Genomic DNA, 24,660 nt, shown 5'->3' with positions numbered 1-24,660 from the left:
GTGACACACAATGATAGACAAAGTTGTTTTTTGTAAAACGGAGGAACAATAAATTCCATTAACCATGGTATATTTTACATATATATATATATATATATATACACATACATATACATACATACATACATATATACATATGAGAGGGAAAGTTAAAGTACTTCCAGTGTGGTGATTTGAATACAGAAACATGAAGCACAAAACATGACACTACAAATTATCTAGCCCAGCATTTATACCAAATTTTGTTCATATACAAAACAATAATAGTAATATATTTTTGCATATGAACATGATGTAACAGAATGACAGAAACAGTAGAAACCAGATTTCATACTATTCATGTCTTTTCAAAGTCTTTAGGAATATAAATGAAACAGTTCCAAGTAGAAACTGAACCTTAACCAAAGATTCAGTTTGCCATGGAACTTAATAAAAATGATAATGATGATTTCTTTTGCATAGAAATAGGTGCTTTTTTTTTCTTTTTGTAAAGAGAACTGGTAAAATCAAGTGGCATACTACAATATACTTTACCAAATCTAGAAATGTGAAAGGCAATACCAACACTGGTGAGATTCAGACTCAGAAAAAATGAGACATCAAACTTTAGGTACTAAAATGAACATTGTTCAGTTAGTACCATTTGTACTACCCATGGATTTGGGGATAAATTTCTTGATATTTCTTTCCCATTATATTTCAACAGACTTCAACCACTAAAGCAGTATAAAGGAAAATTTTTTTAATATTACAATTTAGCTGTTAATTGGAAATATAAAGTTAAAAGAGGAAACATTCTTGATTTTTTATCTTTCAAGAGATATTGTTTATACAAAACCCAAAGTTTCATTACATGTTATCTCACAAAATAATTTTTAATTTAACACATTTTTTTTCTTTCTTTTAATTTCTCCTTCATGAGAAAAAAATTAAACTTAATTTGAGAACTGAAAGAATTATTTTTATTAATGTAGAAATACCTACATTAAAGATCAAATTATGTTAAGAACATTTTAAAATATTTTCCCAGCAAGTAACAAAATATATCTTCTTAACCATAAAATTAATTTCTTTTTATTAATCTGATTGTCTTTTAACATTTTACTACTCAGTTAAAATCTCTAGATACTGAAATAAATATATTATAAAATCATTTCCATGGTCTTTCAAACCATTAAATGAAGTGTGTGAATGTGTGTACACACTGAATGCAAACACATCTTTAAATGGGATATAATAATCAAAATGGCAGGACATGATATCTTTATAAAATAGCTATGTTGTTTATACATAACTAGCAAGCCATAGTCATTCTCTGAAGCTGAATTTCATTCTTAATTTCACAAAATGTTCTTAACCCTGAATCCTACCACTACTCAATTAAATAGTTATAATAGTTCAAGTCAGTATTGAGTCCTTATATGTGATATAATGTTTTAAAACTAGTGTTCTTTCAAAAATGCTCTTAGCTGCTCCAATCAAAAACTATTGAGACTTCACTCCAAAACATCCACTTTTGTCTATTTCTCACAAGTTAGGCATGGAAGCAAACTAAAATGCCTGAAGCAATTTTCAATATAAGTGAACTCAAAACAAACTCCACCGGGCATGTATACAGGTGGGAGCTTACAAATGAAGCACCCAAAAAATGTTATCCTAACTGATAGATGTATTAAACAGATTGTGGACACTGTTAATGTATTTGGTGCACTTTGCACTTGCTCAATCAGGCACTGAAATTTTTACATACAGGTTTCGTCATCTCAATAACACTCTATTCTCAAGTGGGCAAGATATGACTCTCCATGAGTATTACATGAGGACGAGCTTGATAAATTTACAAATGTGGGATACAAAATCCCAGATGCAACACAAAGAGTTAGAAATAGAAGGAATTCCTGAGTTCATCAGCTGCTTGGGTTGAACTAAAAAAATTTTAACTGATGAAACTACCATTCCTAAATCCATCTGGTTTACTGAAAGTCAATACCATCAAAACGTATTCTAACATATTTTGCAGAGAGAAGGGCTGAGGCCCTTAGTCTTAAGCCATTCTATCTTTCTCTTTTCAGGACTAATTCACTACTCAGCAGCTCATGAGATTTACAGAAAGATTTAACATTACCATGGCTTGGATTATCAATTCCACTGATGTAGTTAAATTTTGGAAGTAAACAGACTTATGTTAACTAAAGTTATGAAAGATATGCCTAAAGAAATGCCCCAAAAAGGACTCATGAACACAGTAATGGGTCCAGGTCACATGTTTATCATTGCTTACTAAACAATTTGTACTGAAATACTACAAGAAAAATAAAGGAGCCGGGAAAAAGTGCCCTTAGTAGCCCTTCTTGTTTAAGTTGTGCATTATAGAATAGTTGAAATGTTTTATTTTAAAATAGTCAGCATCCAAAAATTCTTGTATAATCAATTATTATTATTTACAAATTTTCTCTAAAACAAAACATCACCAAGTAAAACAGTTTTAGGAAAATATTAACAAATGATGGCAATATTGTGATGATAGAAAAAATGATTTTTAGCTGTAAATGTGCAATGATACAAATATTAATGCATACTATAGCATCTAGCTGATCGATACAAGCAGAAAATTGCAAGAAAAAATGCATTCAAACTGCTTACAATTGAAAATGAACCATTATAAAGATTTCCCTAAATTGCATCAAACTTACAAAAGAATAGATTTTTGCCTCTGCACAGAGCAGGAGTTGATAAATAGAATTAGAAATCCAGTCAATGATTTATCTTCATATTTATGAAAATGGAAGATGAAATTGGTTTTTTAAAAAAAAAAGAGAGAAAGAAATGTGGGTGATGGTATTTTTGTATGTTGTGCAGTAATTTGTAAGCTGATGCAAATTTTTAAGTAGCACCTTTGTTCATTGACTTCTGTTTCCATAAAGGGCTATTTTCATTCACATCAACCCATAATATATTTCCAAAATGGTTATGTGATACCATGCCAAAGTTTCTTTGTTCTGTTTGAAAATGGAGAAATGTTAGCACTGATGCATGTATATTTTAATGTGAGGTGAATTTTGTGTGTACATTTTTCTATAAGTGTGTGTACACATATAAGCTTATATAGACATGTTTGTATCTATGAATGCATGCATACACATCATACATATATAAATATATACATATATATATATATATATATATATATATATATATGTATATATTTATATATGTATGATGTGTATATACATATAAATATATACATATATATATACAGCATACATATATAAATATTTATGTATATAACCATATACATAGATATACATAAACACACACACATATTTGTATCTATCTTTACATACATACATACATACATACATATATATATATGTATATATATATATATATATATATATATATATATATATATATATATATATATATACAATACACACACAGAGAAATATATATGCACAATCATATACATGCACATACTTGTATGTGTGTGTGTGTGTGTGTGTGTGTGTGTAAGATTTCAGTTTACAACATTCTGTTAGTCAAAATTTCATGTCGTTATTTTTGAATATTCTTCAGATGATGGTAGCAGCTAGGATGAATATCTTCCCATACAAGGCTTTTGTCTCTATAGCAGAGGAAAGCACTTGTAGCATCATCTAAGGAATATTCTTCAGAAGGATATGAAACTTTGACTAATGCAATAATGAAACTATAACCATACACAGTTAATATCTATTTCAAGTAGGTATTAAGTTCCTTTACTTTTACTTTCTTCATAGTATTACTGTAAACATGATTTCACACTCATAAAATATACTGTCTATTGATATATGATTGAGTATGTGTACACACACACACACACACACACACACACACACACACAATTCTTATACATACATACATACAGAAGGATCGAACAGGTGTACAGTTTCTCCATCTACATTATACAGAATTACATCAGACCCTCCCATGAATAGTGTTTTTATGCTCTGATTGCATTGAAACTGCCTGAATTGGTATGTATTGGTTCTCCAGTTGTGCTTGATAGTCGAGTGATTCCCTTTAATTTAATCGGAGACTTATCTGATATTGCTGCTTCACTTTGAACACGGCTGCGCATATTTAAGCCACTGGTGATGAGTTGGCCAAAACCTTCTTGATGGGCAAATGCATATCCTGATCGCATTGATCGTTGACTTCGACGGATTGTAGACTGGCGTCCAACATTGAAGTTTTGGGATCGCGATTTGGTTTTTGTCATACGCTGCTTCAGACGAACCCGATCAGAGAGTGTAGGGTTAGTGTCCAATGTATAAAAGCGATAAGCCAGAATTGGGACTAAAAGGATACCACAGGTCAAAATCAAACAGAATATATATTGAGTTGTTGAGAAAACAGACACTGCCACTCCTTGGTAGCTGTACTCAAAGATGTCGGAATAGAAAGCAAAGGTGAAGCAAAAGAAAAAGATAATACTACCCCAGATAAAAATGTGGTTGAAAGCTGTCCAATATGATGTGTCAATGGCACACTGAAATGAGAGAGATATTCTTTATCAATAACAGTGCTCATCAATTATCATTTTTATTATTATTATTATTATTATTATTATTATTATTACTACTACTACTACTAATATTACTATTAAAGAAATTATTATTAGTCTATCCATTCACAATCTTTCTTTTCTTATCCAATTTCAGACAAGAAAAATAGTTTGCTAACTTATCTAAGCAGACAATACAATTTACACTTTAAATATTAGATCTAAAAAATAAAGAAAATAAAAACAAATGGCACACAATATCTTACTGTAGACTTGAAAATGTTCAGTAAAAATACCTACCCTCAGATTAACAGCCACCACCAAAGTACTCGCTACAACAACACCAAGTGACTGATGATCACTTGTATCATTCCCCTGAGAATTAACACTGGTACCAAATGCTCCATAAGGGATGAAGAACAGAATTAATGATGACACAATCCCTTCTGCTACACTCCATAAAAATAGCTTCTTATTAAACAGGAGGTTTTTATGACCAGGTGTGTACAATTTAGGATATTTGATGGAATAGTATTCATCGACATCCTGCAATATTTAAAATATTTTCTATATTATATACAGATATATGAGAGATGAAAGAAAAACAAAAGTAAAAATAAGTTACGCGCAATTATATTAGATAGTACTATACCAAATGCATCCTTGAATTTGATATACTGCAACACACAATGCAGCAGACTTGATGCCAAGTTGGACTAGGCATTTAATTGTTCGAATAACCAACTGTCTCAATCATCAGTCTATATCAAAAGTTACAATTATTTCATTTGAAATCAATGATACTGTTAAATCAAGGATGATTTATTTAACAGGAGCACCAAAAAAGACTCTGCTATGACCAAAACATATCAGCAAATTCTACCAATAGTCCAGTTCCTTCAAGAGTTTATCCCAGTTTCAGCAACAATTCTGTTTATAAAGATACTGTGTGGTAATACAATACTTTTCACACTGAGTTCAAACTTAGCATTACCACTGGAAGTGGATTAGTTGCAAATAAATATGATATACTACAGTCTAGTACAAAAGAGTAAGTCACAATTGGCAAGAATCTTATTCTAGGCAGACTACAATGATACATTTTTTATTACTTAGTCAAGAGAAAGGACAGAGTCCATAACTCTATACAGAAGACTGGTTCCTACCGGAGGGGAAAAGGTATCTTCAAACTGGAGACCTGGCTCAGATGCTTGTAATAGAGAAGACTCTGCTGAAGGCATAAAGACCTGGTGAGTGAGTGCTAAACAAGCGGATGGATTAAGTCTACCACCCAAGTGGGTCACAGCAGGATTTGAGCTCAGAATACAAAGAGCCAGAACAAGTATGACAAGACACACTGTTCAGCAAGAACCAGTTCACCATCCTGGACAGATACTTTATCAATTCTGAAAACATAAACGATGAAGATTAAAGATGACCTTGGCAGGATGTAAACTCAGATCACAAGCAGTGTGAATAAACAACACAAGGTATTTAGTCCTATGTTCTAAGTATTTTGTTTATAATTATACAAAAACAGCAACAATAAATCATTTATTTTCATTACTATTTCTTAATTTGCTGACTTTTAATTTAACCCCTTATTTTATTACTCAATCCCCTGTAAATATGAAAAAGGCAATGTTAAACAGAATGGAAATTGAATGTAAAAATGTAATATAAGTAGCAAATGAAATATAAAGTATTTAGTTTGATCTTAATGATAAAATAAAATTTTTTTAATGGGTATTTACCTGATCAAAAATAGCCATTGCAAGTACTGGTAGGGAAGTATAAAAGACATTGTAGAGAGAAATAAAATATGGATCATAGAGTGTCTGAAATAATAATAATAAAACATTTTAGAATATGGAGTTTCAGTTATATGCAAGTTTATTATCTAAATACTATTTATATAAATGCAATTCATATTTTTGTTACTTGTTTTCCAATTTCTACTTTTGATCACCAATGAAATATTATTGATCAGCAAATATTTGTACTAGTAGTATTACAACTACTGCAAATAAGGCCAGCTATATTTTTAGGGGAAAGTGTCAGTACTTAACTGGTACTTTATTTCATTGAGCCGAAAGGGAAAAAAGACAAAACTATCCTCAGCAACATTTGAACTCATACAGAGCCAAAAGAAATACTGCAAGTCATTACTACCAATGTTCCAACAATTCTACCAGTTAGCCACTACTACCAATTATAATAATAATGGTCTCAAATGTTGGCACAAGGCCAGCAATTTCAGGGTAGTGAACAGGTCAATTACATTTTATTGATCCCAAAAGGATGAAAGACAAAGTGGATCTTGATGGAATTTGAACTCAGACCAATTATTATAATAATAAAAATAATGATAATAATTCTCATGACAGACAGGCAGACAGACAGACAGATATATATATATATATATATATATATATATATATATATATATATATAGGAATATAGGTAAAAAAAAAAGGAAACAGATACCACAAATAAAATACAAAAAAATATGAATATAGAAATGTACAAAATGTCTTATGTCTATATAGTACAGTAAAGAAATCCCCTATTACAAAATGTTAAAAGGCCAAGAAAGAAAGATCAGGTCACTTAGAGACCACAATTATCTCTGCTCTAGTTTAGGTACAAAACCAGAGTTGAACTCTCACACATTTTTCTTGAAATTTAACATCTCATACACTCTAATAACCCTCTAAAGAATATATGGACATTCCAACAACTGTGTTAGGAGAAGTGGTAAAAAAAAATGAGGTCACAGGAAAGTGAGTATTCATACATCAGAGAAGACAAAGAAACTAAAACAATATTTACTCTCCTAAAAAACTGAAAAAACACAAACTTCCTTCTGAAAATTGTAGAACTTAATTTGAATATAGGCGCAGAAGTGGCTGTGTAGTAAGTAGTTTGCTTACCAACCACATGGTTCTGGGTTCATTCCCACTGTGTGGCACCTTTGGCAAGTGTCTTCTACTATAGCCTTGGGCCGACCAAAGCCTTGTGAGTGGATTTGGTAGACGGAAACTGAAAGAATCCCATTGTATATATATGTATATATATATATATATATATATATATATATATATATATATATATATATATATATGTTTGTGTATATGTTTGTGTCTGTGTTTGTCTCCCCAACATCGCTTGACAACCGATGCTGGTGTGTTTACGTCTCCGTAACTTAGCAGTTTGGCAAAAGATCGATAGAATAAGTACTAGGCTTCCAAAGAATAAGTCCTGGGGTCGATTTGCTCAACTAAAAGGCGGTGCTCCAGCATGGTCGCAGTCAAATGACTGAAACAAGTAAAAGAGTAATTATGCCAGGTGACAGAATCCTTGAACTCTGTTTATGACCCACACTTAAAAGTAAAGAACATGCAAAAAGAGAACCAAGATCATCATGCAAGCTATCTCAAAAGATACCGTAACCTGTGAATTCAATGATCATATTAAGAAACACAATGTTGGCTCACAACATTAGCAAACATCTTTGAGATTCTCTCCTTGCAAAAGGTATCTGATATCTCGTTTCTCTTCTAAGAATGTGATCTTGTTTCTTGCCTCCACTGCTTCTTCCATTATTTCCCAATCTGCCCCCTAGCTTTTATATCTCTATCTACTTTACATAGATTGCATGTCAGCAATTTGCCTGATAAAAATATTCAGCCTAACACCCCCTCCTCCTTCATGTTATAGGTGTCAGTATTCTTAGTAGTTATGTAGAGTAGAGGGATATTTCAGTTTCCACAGATCTTTCTTTCCCAGTTTGTCTGCAGTCTTTGACTGTCTAACTTTTATCCTGAAGTAACCAATCATTTGTCTATGTTTAATGGTACATTCTTCACCAGCTGAAGATTTGAACATTTACAGCCTGCTCTGAGACATCAAGCCACAGATATAATTTTTCCAGTACAAAAACTTCAAATTTTTATTAATAATATGCACATATCCATTAGCCTAAAAAAAAAAGTCTTGGACAAGTCAAATATTTTGTAGTCAGGTGGCACTAAGAAAGTTAATGAGAATTTGTGAGAGTCATTAAATCAAATGTAAATAATGTTAAAATTAACAGCAAATTCAGTAAAGAAGGTCAACATGTCAAAGACCTAAAGTCACAAGGCAGAGACTGAAGTACTAATGATGACAGGAAACCTATGAAGAGATCTTGCTCACTATTAATAAAAGTAGAGGGAAACTCAATACTCTATGTATATAGAACAAACAATGGTTACATTAAAATTGCAATGGGATCTCTGGTAAATAAACAAAGATCCAAGTCTTTATAAATACTAAATATGCAAAGGAATTGCACATGAAATGAAATCAACAAATGACTTAAATGTTTCACTAAAACGTAATTGTTAGTTTATGTTAGCTTTTAGATGGACATGATATGTTAAGGGTTAGAACTATATGAAGTGGCATATAAAAATTTGTACTGCATAGCAGTTAAACTACAATTGCACTAACTTACTGTTAATCAAGCAGACATCATTAGCACCATCTCCAATTGCAAGAGTAACAGACTTTTTGTTGCATTTCACCAAATCAACAGATATTAAATGATGCTGATTATAATGAAATTAATGTGGCTCAAATACCATTATTTTCCCATTATTTAGTAGTAAATGATGATAAGTATACATAGCCCACAAAGACATCCTATCTTTTCCTTGCAACTTAGAAATGCTACACAAAAAGAATTTTACTGCTCCACACTCTCTTTTCTAAAATGTGAGTGGTCATGTTGCTCCTCCACAGCAGGACAGCCATTCTGCTCTGGTCCTTTCTCTCATACCTTACCTCTCTCTACTCCTTATTTTCCTAGCACGAAGTCCTCCATCTACATTTGAGGTTCATAGTCTTGCAAGCTGCATAACAACGTTACTAATACTGGTAGCACAAAAGCACCAGGTACATGTTGTAAAGTGGTTGATGTTAGCAAGGGCATCCAACAGTAGAACCATGTTAAACAAACACTAGCACATAATGCAGTTCTTGGGCCCATCAGATCCTGTTAAACCATCCAACTCATGGCAGTACAAAACATGGATGTTAAATGATGATGCTGAATGAGTGAAAAAGTAAAGAGAACCATGAGCCTAACACATAACTACATGAAATATGCAATACAGATATAAGCGAATAACTTGCAAACTCTGAGTATTGCTAAGAGAAGATACAGGTCATTGTTAGGAGGGAGCATGTGACAGAAAACTGAAGAGGAAAATGGGGCTTCTACAGCAAAGCTGTGGAAGTAATGTTGAAGATTATAATATTACAAAATGTTAGATGATTATAAAACAATATTTTATAATATATACTCAAAACAACTTACCTGAGCTGAAAATCCACAAAAAAATGCATACCAGAAGTGGCACAATGTGAAGGCAAAATTCTTATAGAAAAAATATTTCAAGAATTTGCACATGCGTAAGTAAGACCATCTGCCATGAACAAGAAGTAGGCGTTCTAAATATCGAAACTGTGATAAGGCATAGTCGCTTGCAAGAACAGCCTGCATTCCTTCCTGTCCACTGATTCCGACACCAATATGGGCCACTAGAAAAATAGACATTTTAAAAGTTAACTTTTAGATGGACATGATATGATAAGGATTAGAACCATATGCAGTGACGTGTGAAAATTAGTACAACATACCAGTTAATGTCTGATTGCACTAAAAAGCAGATATTAAATGATGCCAATTATAATGAAAATAATGTGGTTTACTGAATTTCAGCACTAAATGTCAATACAACCTCATCCAATGACAAACACCATTCCCACAGATAAAAATGCATAAAATTTAAATGCCCTCTATATTATACATGAATTATCAATAGTAATAAAATTTAAATGTGGATGAGGAAGACCCAGGAAGACATGGGTTGAAGTGATGAAAGCTGACCTTAGAACTCTGAGTCTCGCAGGGAAAATGACAGAGGACCAGGATATCTGGTGAAATGAGGTTTTCATGGAACCCACCCCCATCACAACAAAACTGACTTCACAAAGCACTGAGTGGGTATATATTATGCATGTGTGTGTAGAGAGAGAAAGAGAGAGAAATGAAAAGCAAACTATCCTTATTTCTCATTTCTTTTATATATATATATATATATATATATATATATATTTAATTATATGTATTTATTTTATCCTAATTAATAATAATTCGGATAGAATAAATGGGTTAATAGAAACCAGGGTAGCAAAGATCACAAAATAACTGTGGTGTAATTCCTGTTTTTGAGGCAGAAACTCCTTGATATTTTGGGTATTTGAGTATATATAAATTTAAGGAATGGAGTGAACGCATGTTATAACTGCATACTTTATTCCAACATATGTTTCAAAGAATTACAATTTATGCGATCCATAGGAATCGTCGATGTTAAAAATGTAAACTTCTCCTCAGGGAAATGTATGGGGATCATCTTAAACGTAAGACTGAGTATCATATTATGACTGAGTATCATAATGTCTTACGTTTAAGATGATCCCCATACATTTCCCTGAGGAGCAGTTTACATTTTTAATATCGACGATTCCTATGGATCGCATAAATTGTAATTCTTCGAAACATATGTCGGAATAAAGTATGCAGTTATAACATGCGTTCACTCTATTCCTTAAATTTATATATATATATATATATATATATATATATATATTAATAAATTATAGGGCAGCAAAAAAAATTTTTGAAATTTTATTTACCACCAGTGGTCTAGCGAGAATAAAAATCAGTCAATAGACTATATATTATTCATTTACAATACAGAGATGCCTATAATAGGACATCTGACCCGCTAGAAAGAGCAGCAAAAATTTTTTTAAACTCTATGCGCTGTAAATTTTGAAAAATTAACATATAAACATAAGCCATGTTCCCTATCACTCGTGTTTATATGTGATCTGGTTATTCCGCTGAAGATAGTTTGACCTTGTAAGGTATATTTTTATCTTGCTAAAATAACCTGAAACCATGGTATGGAATATAGATTGGTAAATGTTTTTATTTTTCATTCCCTTTCGAAATTATTCCTATTTTTGTGGTATAGAGTTTTTTGCTGCTCTTTCTAGCGGGTCAGATGTCCTATTATAGGCATCTCTGTATTGTAAATGAATAATATATATATATATATATATATATATATATATATATATATATATATATATAAGTACCCCAGTCAATCAACGCCTCATATTGATCTCCCCCTCCCACCTACACCTCCCTCATTGCAGCTCTTCCACACTCCTGATATCACTTTTTTCTCCTGCTAGCCAGATCCATCCCACTTGTTAGCCATTTTTCAGTTACTGATATTATTCCCCACACCCACATGTTACAGTGGCCATCCTCTCCATGGACCACCAAATTATCTCTTCTCATGCATTACATTTGTCTATCTCTCTATTCTGCTTCTGCAATCTAGCCAAACAGATTCTTCTCTTTTCTCCCCCATTATTACTAGCCTGCTGCTAGCACCTTCTAGCTTCCCCTCACTTGTGCACGCCTCATTTCAACAATTTCCAAACTTTACAGATGTTGCCTACCTACCTTCCCTCTCTCCCACTTCACTCATACACTCTTGCAAATCCCCATTCACTAATACTACTCCTACTTGAGGTGTCACCTGGACGCCTCATCACTACTATCTATCTCCTGGAAGACACTATCAATTCTCTCTCTCTCTCCCCTAAATGTGAATAGCTGTTTAGCTCCTCTACAACAAAAACTGGTCTACCACAACCTCTTCCCTCATATCTTAACCTCTTGTTAACATAAGGACACAGCAACCCCACCTCAGGTTAGTAAACTTGCAAACTATATAGTGACCTCAACAGTGCTGCTGGCATGAAAAAAAACACCAAGTACACACTGTAAAGTGACTGAGATTAGAAAGCGCATCCAGCCATAGAAACTATGCCAAAGCAGACACTGGAGCACAATGCCATCCTTGGACTCATCAGATCCTTGTCAAACGATCCAACCCACGTAAGCATGGAACATGGATATTTATTGATGATGATAATGATGATGGTGGAGGTGGTGATGATGATATATATATGACCTAGTTCAATAACCACTTCCAAAGTTATAAAATTAATGAAAATACCTAAAATTACAAAAACATTTTAATCCCAATTCTGGCAAGTAATTTTTTTATAGGTATAAGGCATGATTGTGTGGTTAAGAAGCTGGCTTTGCAGCCATGTCATTTCAGGTTCAGTCCTGCTACATGATACATGGGGTGTCTTTTACTATAGCCTCAAGCTGAGCAATGCCTTCTGAGTGAATTTGGTAGAGGGGAAACTGTGTGGAAGCCTGTCGTGTGTGTGGTCTTTGTGCTTGTCTCCACCACCACCAATTGACAACCAATGTCAGTATATTTAAATCCCTGTAACTTAATGATTCAACAAAAGAGAACAATTGAGTAAGTACCAGACTTAGAGAAATAGAACTGGGTACTAGAGTATGGCTTTACCCTTCAAAGTGGTACCCCAACATAACTGCAGTCCAATTACAGAAAGAAGTAAAATCATAAAATGATCGCAAGCAGAAATATATATTCAACATACATTTAAATATTTAGAAATGATAAAAAGATTTTTGAGAGCCATTGTAAATTGAGATGTAACAAATTGAGGATATATAAGTTATAACTTACTTTTAATCATACTGACATCATTAGCACCATCTCCAATTGCAAGAGTAACAGACTTTTTGTTGCGTTTCACCAAATCAACTACACGAGCTTTCTGAAGTGGTGTTACACGACAGCAAATCACAGCTTTGCAGAGACAGCCAACTTCCAAAAGCAATGATTCCATACTTTTCTCAAGAGCATGAATCTTAAACAAAATATTAAATAATTAAACGAAATTATTTTTTTCTTATAACAAGTCTTCCATTGAAGCAAATATTATCATTATCATAAAAAAATTTTTAGTATGTTAATCTAAAATACAAATTATAATAATGATCCCCATTCCTGTGCCCCCCCCCCCACCAGCCCACACCTTCCACACCCTTAGAATTAGCACACTCAATGTGGTGATCATGTGATGTGTATGGATGTGGACAGAAGTGCCGAGTTCTAATTGTGAAGGGAACCTGTGGAAGGGGTTGACCCAGGAAGATGTGGGACAAAGTAGTGAGAAAGGATCTTTGGACATTGGGCCTCACTGAAGAAATGACAAGGGACTGGGAGTTGTGGCAATTTGCTGTACTTGAGAAGACACTAAGTAAAATCACTGTCATCCATAGATACAGGTTTGTCCTTTACAGGTGCTGGTGCCACATAAAATGCACTTGTGTTGGTATTGCAAAAGTGCACCCAAGCTGGTGGCACATAAAAAGCACCCAGCACACTCTGTAAAGTGGTTGGTATTAGGAAGGACATCCAGCCATAGAAACCATGCCACAATGGACAATTGGAGAATGGACAGCTCCCTGGCTGGGCAGTTGCATGTCAAACAGTCCAACCTATGCCAGCATGGAAAACAGACATTAAACAATAATGATGAAGAAGAAGAAATATTAAATAGTACTTACCAAACTGTGACCATTAATAACCAGAGCATATTGGTTAGGTTCCATCTCTTTTCCAAAGGTAGCACCATCAACGTCCTCATACACATTACCATTTCCAAAACAGCTACTGCCATGACAGTAGTTATTTATGTGCTGGAGAGATCTCTTCAGCTGATCTTGGACCTCGTCATATTCTTCTCCATCAACAATGAATATTTCTTCCATTTCATCCGTGAGTAACTTACAGGAATAACCAATATTAATTGCAGTCTCTGGAATGTCAGAGAAAAAAAAAATAGAAACAGTATTATTACAAAAAAGATAGTTTCAATAGTAAAACTAAAAAGTAGAATGAATACTGCAATTGACATTAACAGTGAGATTCTATAATAATGGTTTAATAAGAATAATAAAGATATCATCACCATTTAATGTCTGTTTTCCATGCTGATAAGTTAGACAAGAGCCAGCAAGCCTGGGTATGACATTAAATTGCATCCGGTGGTGAGGTCCCAGTTCAGGAGTTCTAGAGTTGTAGCAAGCATGGAGTCGCCCCTTAATTACCATTACTCTAAGGTCTGCTCTGACCTGTTAAGGTCCCATCTATGGGTTAAATAGGTTTTTGTAAGCATAGATCGATTTCCTTAGTTGGGGTGAAAGCAATCAATCTAGGAGAAAGAAAACTCCAAAATAAATACCCTCTCCCAAAATGCCCTAAGCCAACACAGAAGAGAGTGACTGATGAAACTAACATAAGGGATATCCAATAACATAAATTCATACTATGGAGGCAACTACCTCATTCTAGTACAAGTGGAGATAGTAGAAAATGATGAATGAGCAAGCCAGAGGACTGCACCAAGCCCCAAAGTCTACTTTGGCTGTCTGGGTACCTTTCTTAATGCCAGCCACTTTACAGAATGTACTGGATGCGTTTTTACATGGTACCAGTAATAGTAAGGTCACCAAGTAACTTGCAAGACAAGATCCTTTGACTGAGAAGGCTGTAGTATTAACAGGCTGTAGTATTAAGCCAAATGATAAGAGGGATAGGAACAGATGTAAGATAAGCTTAATCTAATATGTTCAACCACTTGCAAATTGCTAAAATGATGTCATGTGAAGACACACAGAAATAAACATTTACTTAGCCATTCAATAGATGAAGATTAATGAAGGAGCAGACAAAGTACTGGGATCAATGCAATGAGTTAAACGCCCTTCAAGGGAATGCTCCATTATGATTATATTCCAAAGACTGAAGCCAGCAAAAAAGCAAAAGAAATGGTTGTTGGTTATAAAGGTCATTTGTAATGATGATGTAAAAATATCAACCTTTAGTTCCAAAATCTGTTTTTTTTTTTAATATTTGTATGAAGATTATCTGCTAATTTCAAGATTTGAATATACCAATAACAATTAAACTCAGCAGTAGAATATCCTTTCAAATATTAACATCAATAAATTGATGGTCTACATTACCTTCTTTTTTTTCTTTCCTGAAACAGATAAATGGATACCACAACCTTAATTAAATTTTAATGTCAGTTCTTTTATGCTGGCATGAGCTTGACAAACTCACAATAAAGGCAACTCGAACTTGCATGATACTATTTAAGAGACCTCATATTATCAGATCACTTAACTACATATCTTTCTTAAGTAGCTCTTCCATCACTATCTTTCACTACCAGTTCACAATTTCTAAAATGACTACTTTGCTTGGGCATCTGGTTATACAAAATCTGCTTCAATAAATTCTATCTGACCCACAGAAGCATGGAAAAGTGAACATTAAATGATGATGATGATTACAATTACACTTACAACCATTTCAAAACTTAAAGAATTGTGGAATGTACCTTGTTTGTCTCCAGTTAGTACCCAGATTTTGATCCCTGCTAATGCCAAATTGGCTATTGTTTCTGGAACACCATCCTGGAGTTTGTCTTCAATGGCTGTAGCACCAAGTAGAGTGAGGTTTTTCTCTATTTCTTCAAATAAGTTATTCAACTTGTCATCACGATTCTCCAGTGAAATACTACCGAGAACACAGAAACAATCAACAAGATTAGAAAGATGCAGGCAAATGTTATTGATTACAGGAATAGTAATTATTCTTGCATCAACCAGATATTTTATGAAAGAAATTTGATAGAAACTAATGTGTGGATGGATGGATATGTGTGTGTGTGTGTGTGTGTGTGTGTGTGTGTGTGTGTGTGTGTGTGTGTGTGTGTGTGTGTGTGTGTGTGCATATAATATATGCATGTTTCAGGTGTGGAAGCAAGGATTAGAATCGAAAGGCCTTAGAGTCAACCTAGCTAAAACCTAAGTCCTAATAAGTAGGAAGGTAGACAAACCACAAACCCCTTCAAGTAGAAGGCCTTGCTCAATCTGTAGAAAAGGCATAGATAGAAGCTCTATAAGATGTACCCAGTGTAAGCTATGGACACATAAGAGGTGCAGCAATATCAAAAGATGGCTAACTGGGAAGATAGTTTTTGTATGTGACAGATGCTCAGGAGCAATAAACACTGAAAATGTGCAGAGAACAACTTCTGCCGCATTCCAAGGAGAAAAACTAGAAGTAGTTGATGGCTTCCATTACCTAGGTGACCAAGTCAGTAATGGGGGAGGGTGCGCTGAAAGTGTAGCTGCTAGAATAAGAATAGCCTGGACAAAGTTCAGAGAGCTCTTACCTCTGCTGGTGACAAAGGGCCTCTCATTCAGAGTAAAAGGCAGACTGTATGACACATGTGTATGAACAGGCATGCTACATGGCAGTGAAACATGGGCCGTGACTACTGAGGACATGTGTAAGCTCACAAGAAATGAAGCCAGTATGCTCCGATGGATGTGTAATGTCAGTGTGCATACTAGACAGAGTGTAAGTACCTTGAGAGAAAAGTTGGACCTAAGAAGCATCAGTTGTGGTGTGCAAGAGAGACGATTACGCTGGTATGGTCATGTGGTGAGAATGGATGAAAAAGTGTCACACCCTTGCTGTTAAGGGAACCTGTGGAAGAGGTAGACCGAGGAAAACCTGGGATGAGTTGGTGAAGCACAACCTTCGAACATTAGGCTTCACCGAGGCAATGACTAATGACCAAGACCTTTGGGAATATGTTGTGCGTGAGAAGACCCGGCAAGACAAATGAGACCATAACCCATGGCCTTTATCAGGGGTGTAGCCAGCCCACTTATGCATACCTTTCCTTCTTTGGACACAAAACTCTGCTTGCGAAGACCTGTTGAGGCAAGTGGAATCGAAATCGAATTCGAAATCAAACCAAATTCGACGACTGGCACCCATGCCAACCTTCCTTCATTGGACACTAAACTCTGCTTGTGAATACCTGTTGGGGCAAGTGAAATTGAAATTGAACCAAATTCGATGACTGGCACCTGTGCCAGTGGAGCAGCACCATCCGAGCGTAATCATTGCCAGAGCAGCTGTCTGGCTTCCGTGCCGGTGGCATGTAAATAGCATCATTTGAGTATGATTGTTACCAGCGTCGCCTTCCTGGCACTTATGCCAGTGGAACGTGAAAAACATTCAAGCGAGGTCATTGCCAGTGCCACTGGACTGGCTCCCGTGCAGGTGGCACGTAAAAAACACCATTTTGAGCATGGCCATTGCCAGTACCACCTGACTGGCCTTTGTGCCGGTGGCACATAAAAGTACCCACTACACTCTCAGAGTGGTTGGTGTTAGGAAGGGCATCCAGCTGTAGAAACTCTGCCAGATCATATTGGAGCCTAGTGCAACCATCTGGTTCGCCAGTCCTCAGTCAAATCGTCCAACCCATGCTAGCATGGAAAGCGGCCGTTAAACGATGATGATGATGTATATATTTTTTGCTGGTGCATATTGGTGAAGTGAAAAGATGTAAGCAGAAGTATAAAAATAATCTATGGATAAAATCTGTGGTGAAATATAATGCCTCATAAATGAAAATTATAGATTTTTTAGAGTTTATTTACTTCACTTGAAATCTTACTGTGACTTGCAACATTTTCCTTAAACTCGCAACCTAATTTAAAGGTTCGGTGACTTCTTGATATGCAGTATGTTTGTTTCCATATATTTGTTATAATAAAGCTAAATACCTGGCTTCATGATGTCGCTTCTTCCAGTCAGCATAAACATGAGGTTCAATTTCTTTTGCAGCAAGGCACAATGTTCGCAAACCATCTTGGGCAAATTGCTACAAAAATGGATATGTTTCTTTTTTATTAAATATACAGTTTAATTAAATAAAAGTAAAGTTGTAAATGATATGTAAACAAATAAAAAATACACAGATGCATTATAATGGCATATGTTGTTGGCACTCCATCGCTTACGACGTCGAGGGTTCCAGTTGATCCGGTCAACGGAACAGCCTGCTCGTGAAATTAACGTGCAAGTGGCTGAGCACTCCACAGACACGTGTACCCTTAACGTAGCTCTCGGGGATATTCAGCGTGACACAGTGTGACAAGGCTGACCCTTTGAACTACAGGCACAACAGAAACAGGAAGTAAGAGTGAGAGAAAGTTGTGATGAAAGAGTACAGCAAGGTTCGCCACCATCCCCTGCTGGAGCCTCGTGGAGCTTTAGGTGTTTTCGCTCAATAAACACTCACAACGCCCAGTCTAGAAAATAAAGTTCCTCGCTTTAGCTTTCAACTTACATTTAAGTGTTCTAAAGTCAGTTCCTTGAGATTGTTTGATTCTGGAGAGAGTAGTGTAAACACCAATGTGTCAGCACCTTTACAAAGCAGCTGTATAACACCATCTTTCTGAACTATCACCTGCAGAAAAGAAATATAGTCAGAGAGAAAGTAGACCATTATAGTATTACTATTTAATCTAAGTTAATAGAAAGTATTTTACATGGAAGTTTAATATTTGTTCATCACACTGGGCCAATTCCAAACCATTATTATAATTCAACAGTCATTTACATATGCTACACTTTCACACATTCCAAATATAATCATATCAGTTTATGCTACATACAATAGATATCAATATGCATTCCACTTGAGTAAATTCACAGTTACAATTAAAAGCAGCAACAGAAATAAACCTATGACAACTTACAGACATTCTTTTTCTAACGTTGTTGAAATCTAGGATACACAGCAGTTCATAGGTTTCCTCAGTACCATTCACTTCAATAGTAATAGTGTTTGGAGTACGAGACTAAAAAAAATAAGAGAAATTTTGTCTTTAAACCAACACAGTAAACATTAATAAACTCAGAAATCAAGGAGAGGCAGCATATCAGCAAGTGTTTCAAAATAACAAATATAATTTTGCAGGACATTAATGCTTTCTCTAGATAGAGATAAATAGAATGTTTATCATATTTATATGTACACAATGCTTTTATTAGCATGAGGTCACAATTACATTCATCAACATTTAACTTATGCAGTAAAGGTAAAGACCCTCTTCAGTCATGAATGACAATGGGTTTGCACCTAGAAAGTTATCCACCATGGCACAAGTCCAGCAAGGTTGTTTATGGACGACCAGCAGTCACCCATGCATACCAGTTTCCCCTCTCCACACCACCAATGTTAGGTCAAAACAGCTTGGCACCAGTGACATCGCAACTCATTTCTGCAGCTGAGTGAACTGGAGCAACATGAAATAAAGTGTCTTGCTCAAGAACACAACACACAGCCCAGTCTGGGAATCAACCTCACTACCTCATGAGTGTGAGCCTAACGCTCTAACCACTGAGCCATGCACCTAGCAAATATACATTCAAAACTTTGCACATATACAAAAGATCAAAATTACATATATTGTTTTATGTCTATTGAATATTCATTTGCATTTGTAACAGATGTTGAAAATTATAGTTTGTCTATTAAATAAATCTTCTGGTAGTGGAAATATTTTTCAGGAAAATTCAAGCAAATTTCTAATTTCTCTTCTGCACGAATTCTATGGTTATGTGTTATTTACAAAGATATTAAAAAGTTTACTAAGCTGTTTTGCATAACACTAAGTACACAAGTACACCAAGGTTTCCCAACCACATGGTTTTATGTTCAGTCCCATTAAGTTCAGTCACCCTGGGTCAGTGTCTTCTACTATAGTCTCAAAGACTAGTGAATGTATTTGGGAGATAGAAAATAAAAGATGTGTGTGTGTGTGTGTGTGTGCGTGTGTGCGTGTGTGCGTGTGTGTGTGTGTGTGTGTGTTACTGTCACCTTGCCTTGATATCACATGAGAGTCATAACCAAGTGTCACCATCATGCAAACTGTATTCTTCAGTTCCGATCTTCCATGAAAATATGTTTGGTTATGAGGAAATATTACCTTACTTAGAAACAGGTGATGGCTAACAAGAAAGGTGTCTGGATATAGAAAATCCACCTCAATAAATTCTGTCCAACCCATGCAAGCATGCAAAAGTGTGCATTAAAACAATGATTCTGACTCATAACCTTTAGGATTGATAATATGTAAATACAAGGATTCATTTGATTTTTATGACTCACCTCACAAAATGAACCATCTACATAACCCAAAGAAATATTTATTTGTTAAATATTTTTATATGTTACTGTTAAATTTGCTCATATATCTTATACATAAATGGCAATTTCTGTCTGTTACCATCTTGCTGCCTACACCAATGAACCAATCTTGACGAAACTTTGCATACATATTAAACTAACATCCAGTTCAATTATAGGCTAATTGGATATCAATAAAAATCTATAATGGGCACTCTAGCAGGGTTGGGCTATCATTTGATAAAATGAGAAGGATGCAAGAGTGTTAGTCTGAGGAAAATGTAGTGGCATAGTCAGTGTGGCTGATATCAGAGAAGGGAAGAACAGCATTGTGTAAGCGACAAATATAGAGTGGCATTGGATGATAACGTTAATACAGCTGTCATTCACGGATATACATGAGATGCTACTTACATACTTACATAAATACATAGATACATGCATACAGACACACACACACACATGCACATAACTAACTTTTAAAACACTAAGGAAGGGAAAGAAAGATGGGTGTGAGGCATATGTGGCTTTAAGGAGAGAGGGGATCGGTGGCTTTTCTACTGTTCATTGCAAAGAAACACTCACACAGACACACATACATACATATATATACATAAATAAGTACATACATATGTCCATCATACACCATTTTAAAACTCGTGATTACTTGTGTGCAAATTTGTAAATGTGTGTGTGCATGTGAAAGAGAGACGTCCTACAACTGTCTGTCTCTCTACTTTTGTAGGGTCTTCCCTGTTGCTGTCACATATTGTGAAATTTTAAAATTACTTCAAAATTTTCAAATTTGGTATATTGAAATAATTTTCCACATTAAATCTGATTTTGTTATTTATTTTGTCCAGAAAAATTGCAGAAAATGTTACTGAGGTTTAATCAATTTTACCTAATCAGAAAACAGGATTTGGAAGCTAGCATTTTCTGCATGATAGCTATCTATCACGAAATTGAAAGCAAAATCATTAGAGGAATTTTTATTTAACAAAAGAAAGCAAAGCATTACAATGACCAAAGTTGTAAGAACTTCTGAAGTTTTAATAAGTTTTAATGAATAAAGTCATGTGAAATGGTCAAACAGACATGTAAATAAATTAAAAAGGAAAAAAATCCTCAATGAAGTTTTTTTGCGAAAAATTGCACAAATCTGTCCTGATCAAGAGTCCTATTCTATTGTAAACATTGCCCAACAATGATAGGCTATTCAGCTAGTTTTTAATATCTCTTCACATTGAAATGAAAAATTTACCGTGAATACAAAACCAAAATTTCGGGCAGCAGATACAAGAGCATTCTCATCAGGAGACTGGGCTTGATATTCCAAACCTAACAAAAATATAAATTTAAAAGCATTCTTAGAAAGAAAAGACATTACATTTGAATATCTTTATGACTTAAACTGAAGAGAAGAGGCTGAACCAACAGACATTTTAGTGTGTTCTGGACTATGTAAAATGAGGTAACTGGGAATTACTACAATTTAGCTGGAATATCTACCAAAATTCAGTTGAAATTAGGAACCAATGAACAAAAACTTTGAAATTTCCTCCACACAACAAAGAAATTTGTCACCAACATATTGAACTGCCAGTGAAATTAGTGGAGAAGTACAAATAAATAGAAACTAAAAGCCATAAGTTAACAGAAATGACAAATCTTAGTAAGATCAACCAGATGAGCAGGAATAGGAAGTTTCAGTGGAATGTAGTTCTTGGGAAAATGAATTGGAAATGTTTAGTTTGATGTCTTCTGATTAAAATGGAATTATCATCATTGTTTTGATCCTGCTTTGCATGTTGTCATGGATTGGACAAGTCAGTGGGGTCCAATTCAGTTTATTTTTATTTACTGCCCTTGTGGACAGATTGGAAGATTAGGTCTCATTCACACATTTAAATTTTTGGTTTGGTTTTTACGACTTGCTAATTTTCCTAATACCCACTACTTTACAGGATGTAATGGTGACATTAAAAGTGATAAAATTGAAGAACAGAGACAAATGCATGAAACTCCTGTTATCTAGGAGATCTAATTAGCAGTAGAGGAGATCATAACAAGATGGGGAAACATTCAGGAAACTATCGTTTTTGCTTCTTTCTTGATTTTAATGATCTATTCTTTGCATGAAGGTTAATGGAATGTATCATTCTATTTCTTTCAGCTTCTTTATTGTCCTAAAGTTATCATTGTTAGCAAGAAGGAAAAGACCCTTTCTTTTATGGAAGGAGACAAACGTTTATTTCTTTTTGTGGGAATTGCGAAATCTAGAATAGTTAAAAGTTAGAAAAGAGGGCATATAAAACTAGCCACTAGTGACCTGAGGCACACCATTAATTCCTTCTTGAAGAATGTCACTACCAGTGAAAGGGGAAAATGAATATATGCATATTATGAGATGTTCTTTGAAAGAAATTCTGAAAATTTCCATTTTTGAAAAAAAATATCATTACAAAAAGCTATTCATTGAACTGTTTTTCTTCATTTTCCTTACATCACTAACTTATGTTTACTTTTTACCAACTCCAATGTTGGTGGAACCACAATAATCTACATACTACCTTATTACAGAAGGGAAGATATATTGGATAATGTAATCCGAGATACACTTACTACAAGACAGAATGATCATAGTTGCAAGACCTTTCATCAACAGTCTCTTTGATCAGAAATGTCTTGGAGCTAAACAACAACAGAGTTATAGATCAGAAACAGGTAATATGATTTTTATCTACTAAGTTAATGTAACTTTCATTAAGAATTTGTTTAATTAGGCTTCAAACATAAGTAATAAGAGTCTAGTAGAGATTCATAACTCAAGTAAGTGAAGTGGGTGTGAACTAGGAACCCAAAGACTTGTTGATTCGATAAATTGAGATCCAGTTCTTGCACCATTAAAAGTAATAATGAAAAATTTCTGAATAGACTACAGTATTTATCTGGTACCTTTTTTATAAAATCTGGCAAGATGAAGCACAAAGCCAACCGCCATGGATTTTAACTCAAAATGTGAAGGGACATAACTCACTACAAAGCATTTTTCCAAACCCTCTATGAAGTTGTCTTGGTCAAAGATACACAGCAATATAACTTGCAGAATATGAAGATTTATTTTGCTTCATGGAATGCAAATTACCATTTCTAATATCAATATCATTGGGCTCTATAAGACAGAAGAATCTAGAAATACTAAATCATAAGTTATATATCTTAAACGTTACATCTTTGGAAGAAAATTACATTTCAACATCAAAAATCTTAATAAATAAGTAAATAAAAATTTAACTAATTACTAACCAGTTTCTTTCATTTCTGGCATCACAGTGTGACATAGTGCCAATAGCCTGAAAAACTGCCAAACTTTGGGGTTGTTCCTACGTATCTCTTCAATGAGACGGTAATCACTAAACATGAAGGACTTCTCAGCATATTGGTTCTGTGATAGATCAATTCTTGGGCCTCTCTGGAAATGAAAGAATGGTTTTCAGTAAACTACCAGATTAAATGGAATACATGCAAATTACATGGTAGGCATAGACTGAAATTCGGTACATGGATATACATATAGATACTAGTATCTTTCCATACAATCTTTTATCTGTTGCTTTTCTCTCTTTATTCTCTTCTCTTTCTTAATGAATTTCTCACAGGCTGTATCAATGCTTCTCCACCTAAAGTAAATGTCTAGCTCAAGAAATATCTATTTACATCATACCAAATGTCTTTCTTCCACACTCTGATTTCCTTTAATATAGGTTTTTCTTTGCATAAGAACTAAACAGAGAATATATATATATATAATTTTTTTTCTCCGTGTTTTTCTCCTTGTCTCCGTATTCTTTCTGTTGAAGAGCGTAGCTCGAAACGTCAAAGACTTTCCGTATTCCCAAGCGTCATACTAATACATCCTTTTGTTATTTACACCACCTGTCCTCGCCTGTTGTTGTTTTTTCGTATATTCTCCCATATATATATATATATATATATATATATATATATTTATATATATA

At 34.4% G+C, this 24,660-nt stretch overlaps 1 protein-coding gene across 8 annotated transcripts in view; it reads right to left on the bottom strand.

Annotated features, from left to right (window-relative positions):
* Positions 1-3,431: 3,431 nt before the first annotated feature.
* Positions 3,432-24,660, bottom strand: part of LOC106883769 (phospholipid-transporting ATPase ID) — a 211,530-nt gene continuing 190,301 nt past the window's right edge. For all 8 annotated transcript variants that reach the window (XM_052978602.2, XM_052978605.2, XM_014934890.3 and 5 more), the window contains 12 exons: positions 23,948-24,113; positions 21,903-21,979; positions 19,206-19,307; positions 18,794-18,913; positions 18,228-18,325; positions 15,977-16,155; positions 14,136-14,386; positions 13,249-13,432; positions 9,909-10,132; positions 6,301-6,384; positions 4,847-5,092; positions 3,432-4,531 (listed from right to left, as the gene is read on the bottom strand). In XM_052978602.2, coding sequence (XP_052834562.1) covers positions 3,983-4,531; positions 4,847-5,092; positions 6,301-6,384; positions 9,909-10,132; positions 13,249-13,432; positions 14,136-14,386; positions 15,977-16,155; positions 18,228-18,325; positions 18,794-18,913; positions 19,206-19,307; positions 21,903-21,979; positions 23,948-24,113 — 2,280 coding nt within the window. In that variant the 3' untranslated portion in view covers positions 3,432-3,982. The remainder of the gene's footprint in view (positions 4,532-4,846; positions 5,093-6,300; positions 6,385-9,908; positions 10,133-13,248; positions 13,433-14,135; positions 14,387-15,976; positions 16,156-18,227; positions 18,326-18,793; positions 18,914-19,205; positions 19,308-21,902; positions 21,980-23,947; positions 24,114-24,660) is intronic.

Source organism: Octopus bimaculoides, chromosome 2 (genome assembly GCF_046866305.1).
Source record: "Octopus bimaculoides isolate indiv1 chromosome 2, ASM4686630v1, whole genome shotgun sequence".
NCBI lineage: Eukaryota > Metazoa > Mollusca > Cephalopoda > Octopoda > Octopodidae > Octopus > Octopus bimaculoides.
Note: the sequence above shows the minus strand (reverse complement) of the source record. Positions and strands in the feature narration are given on the sequence as shown.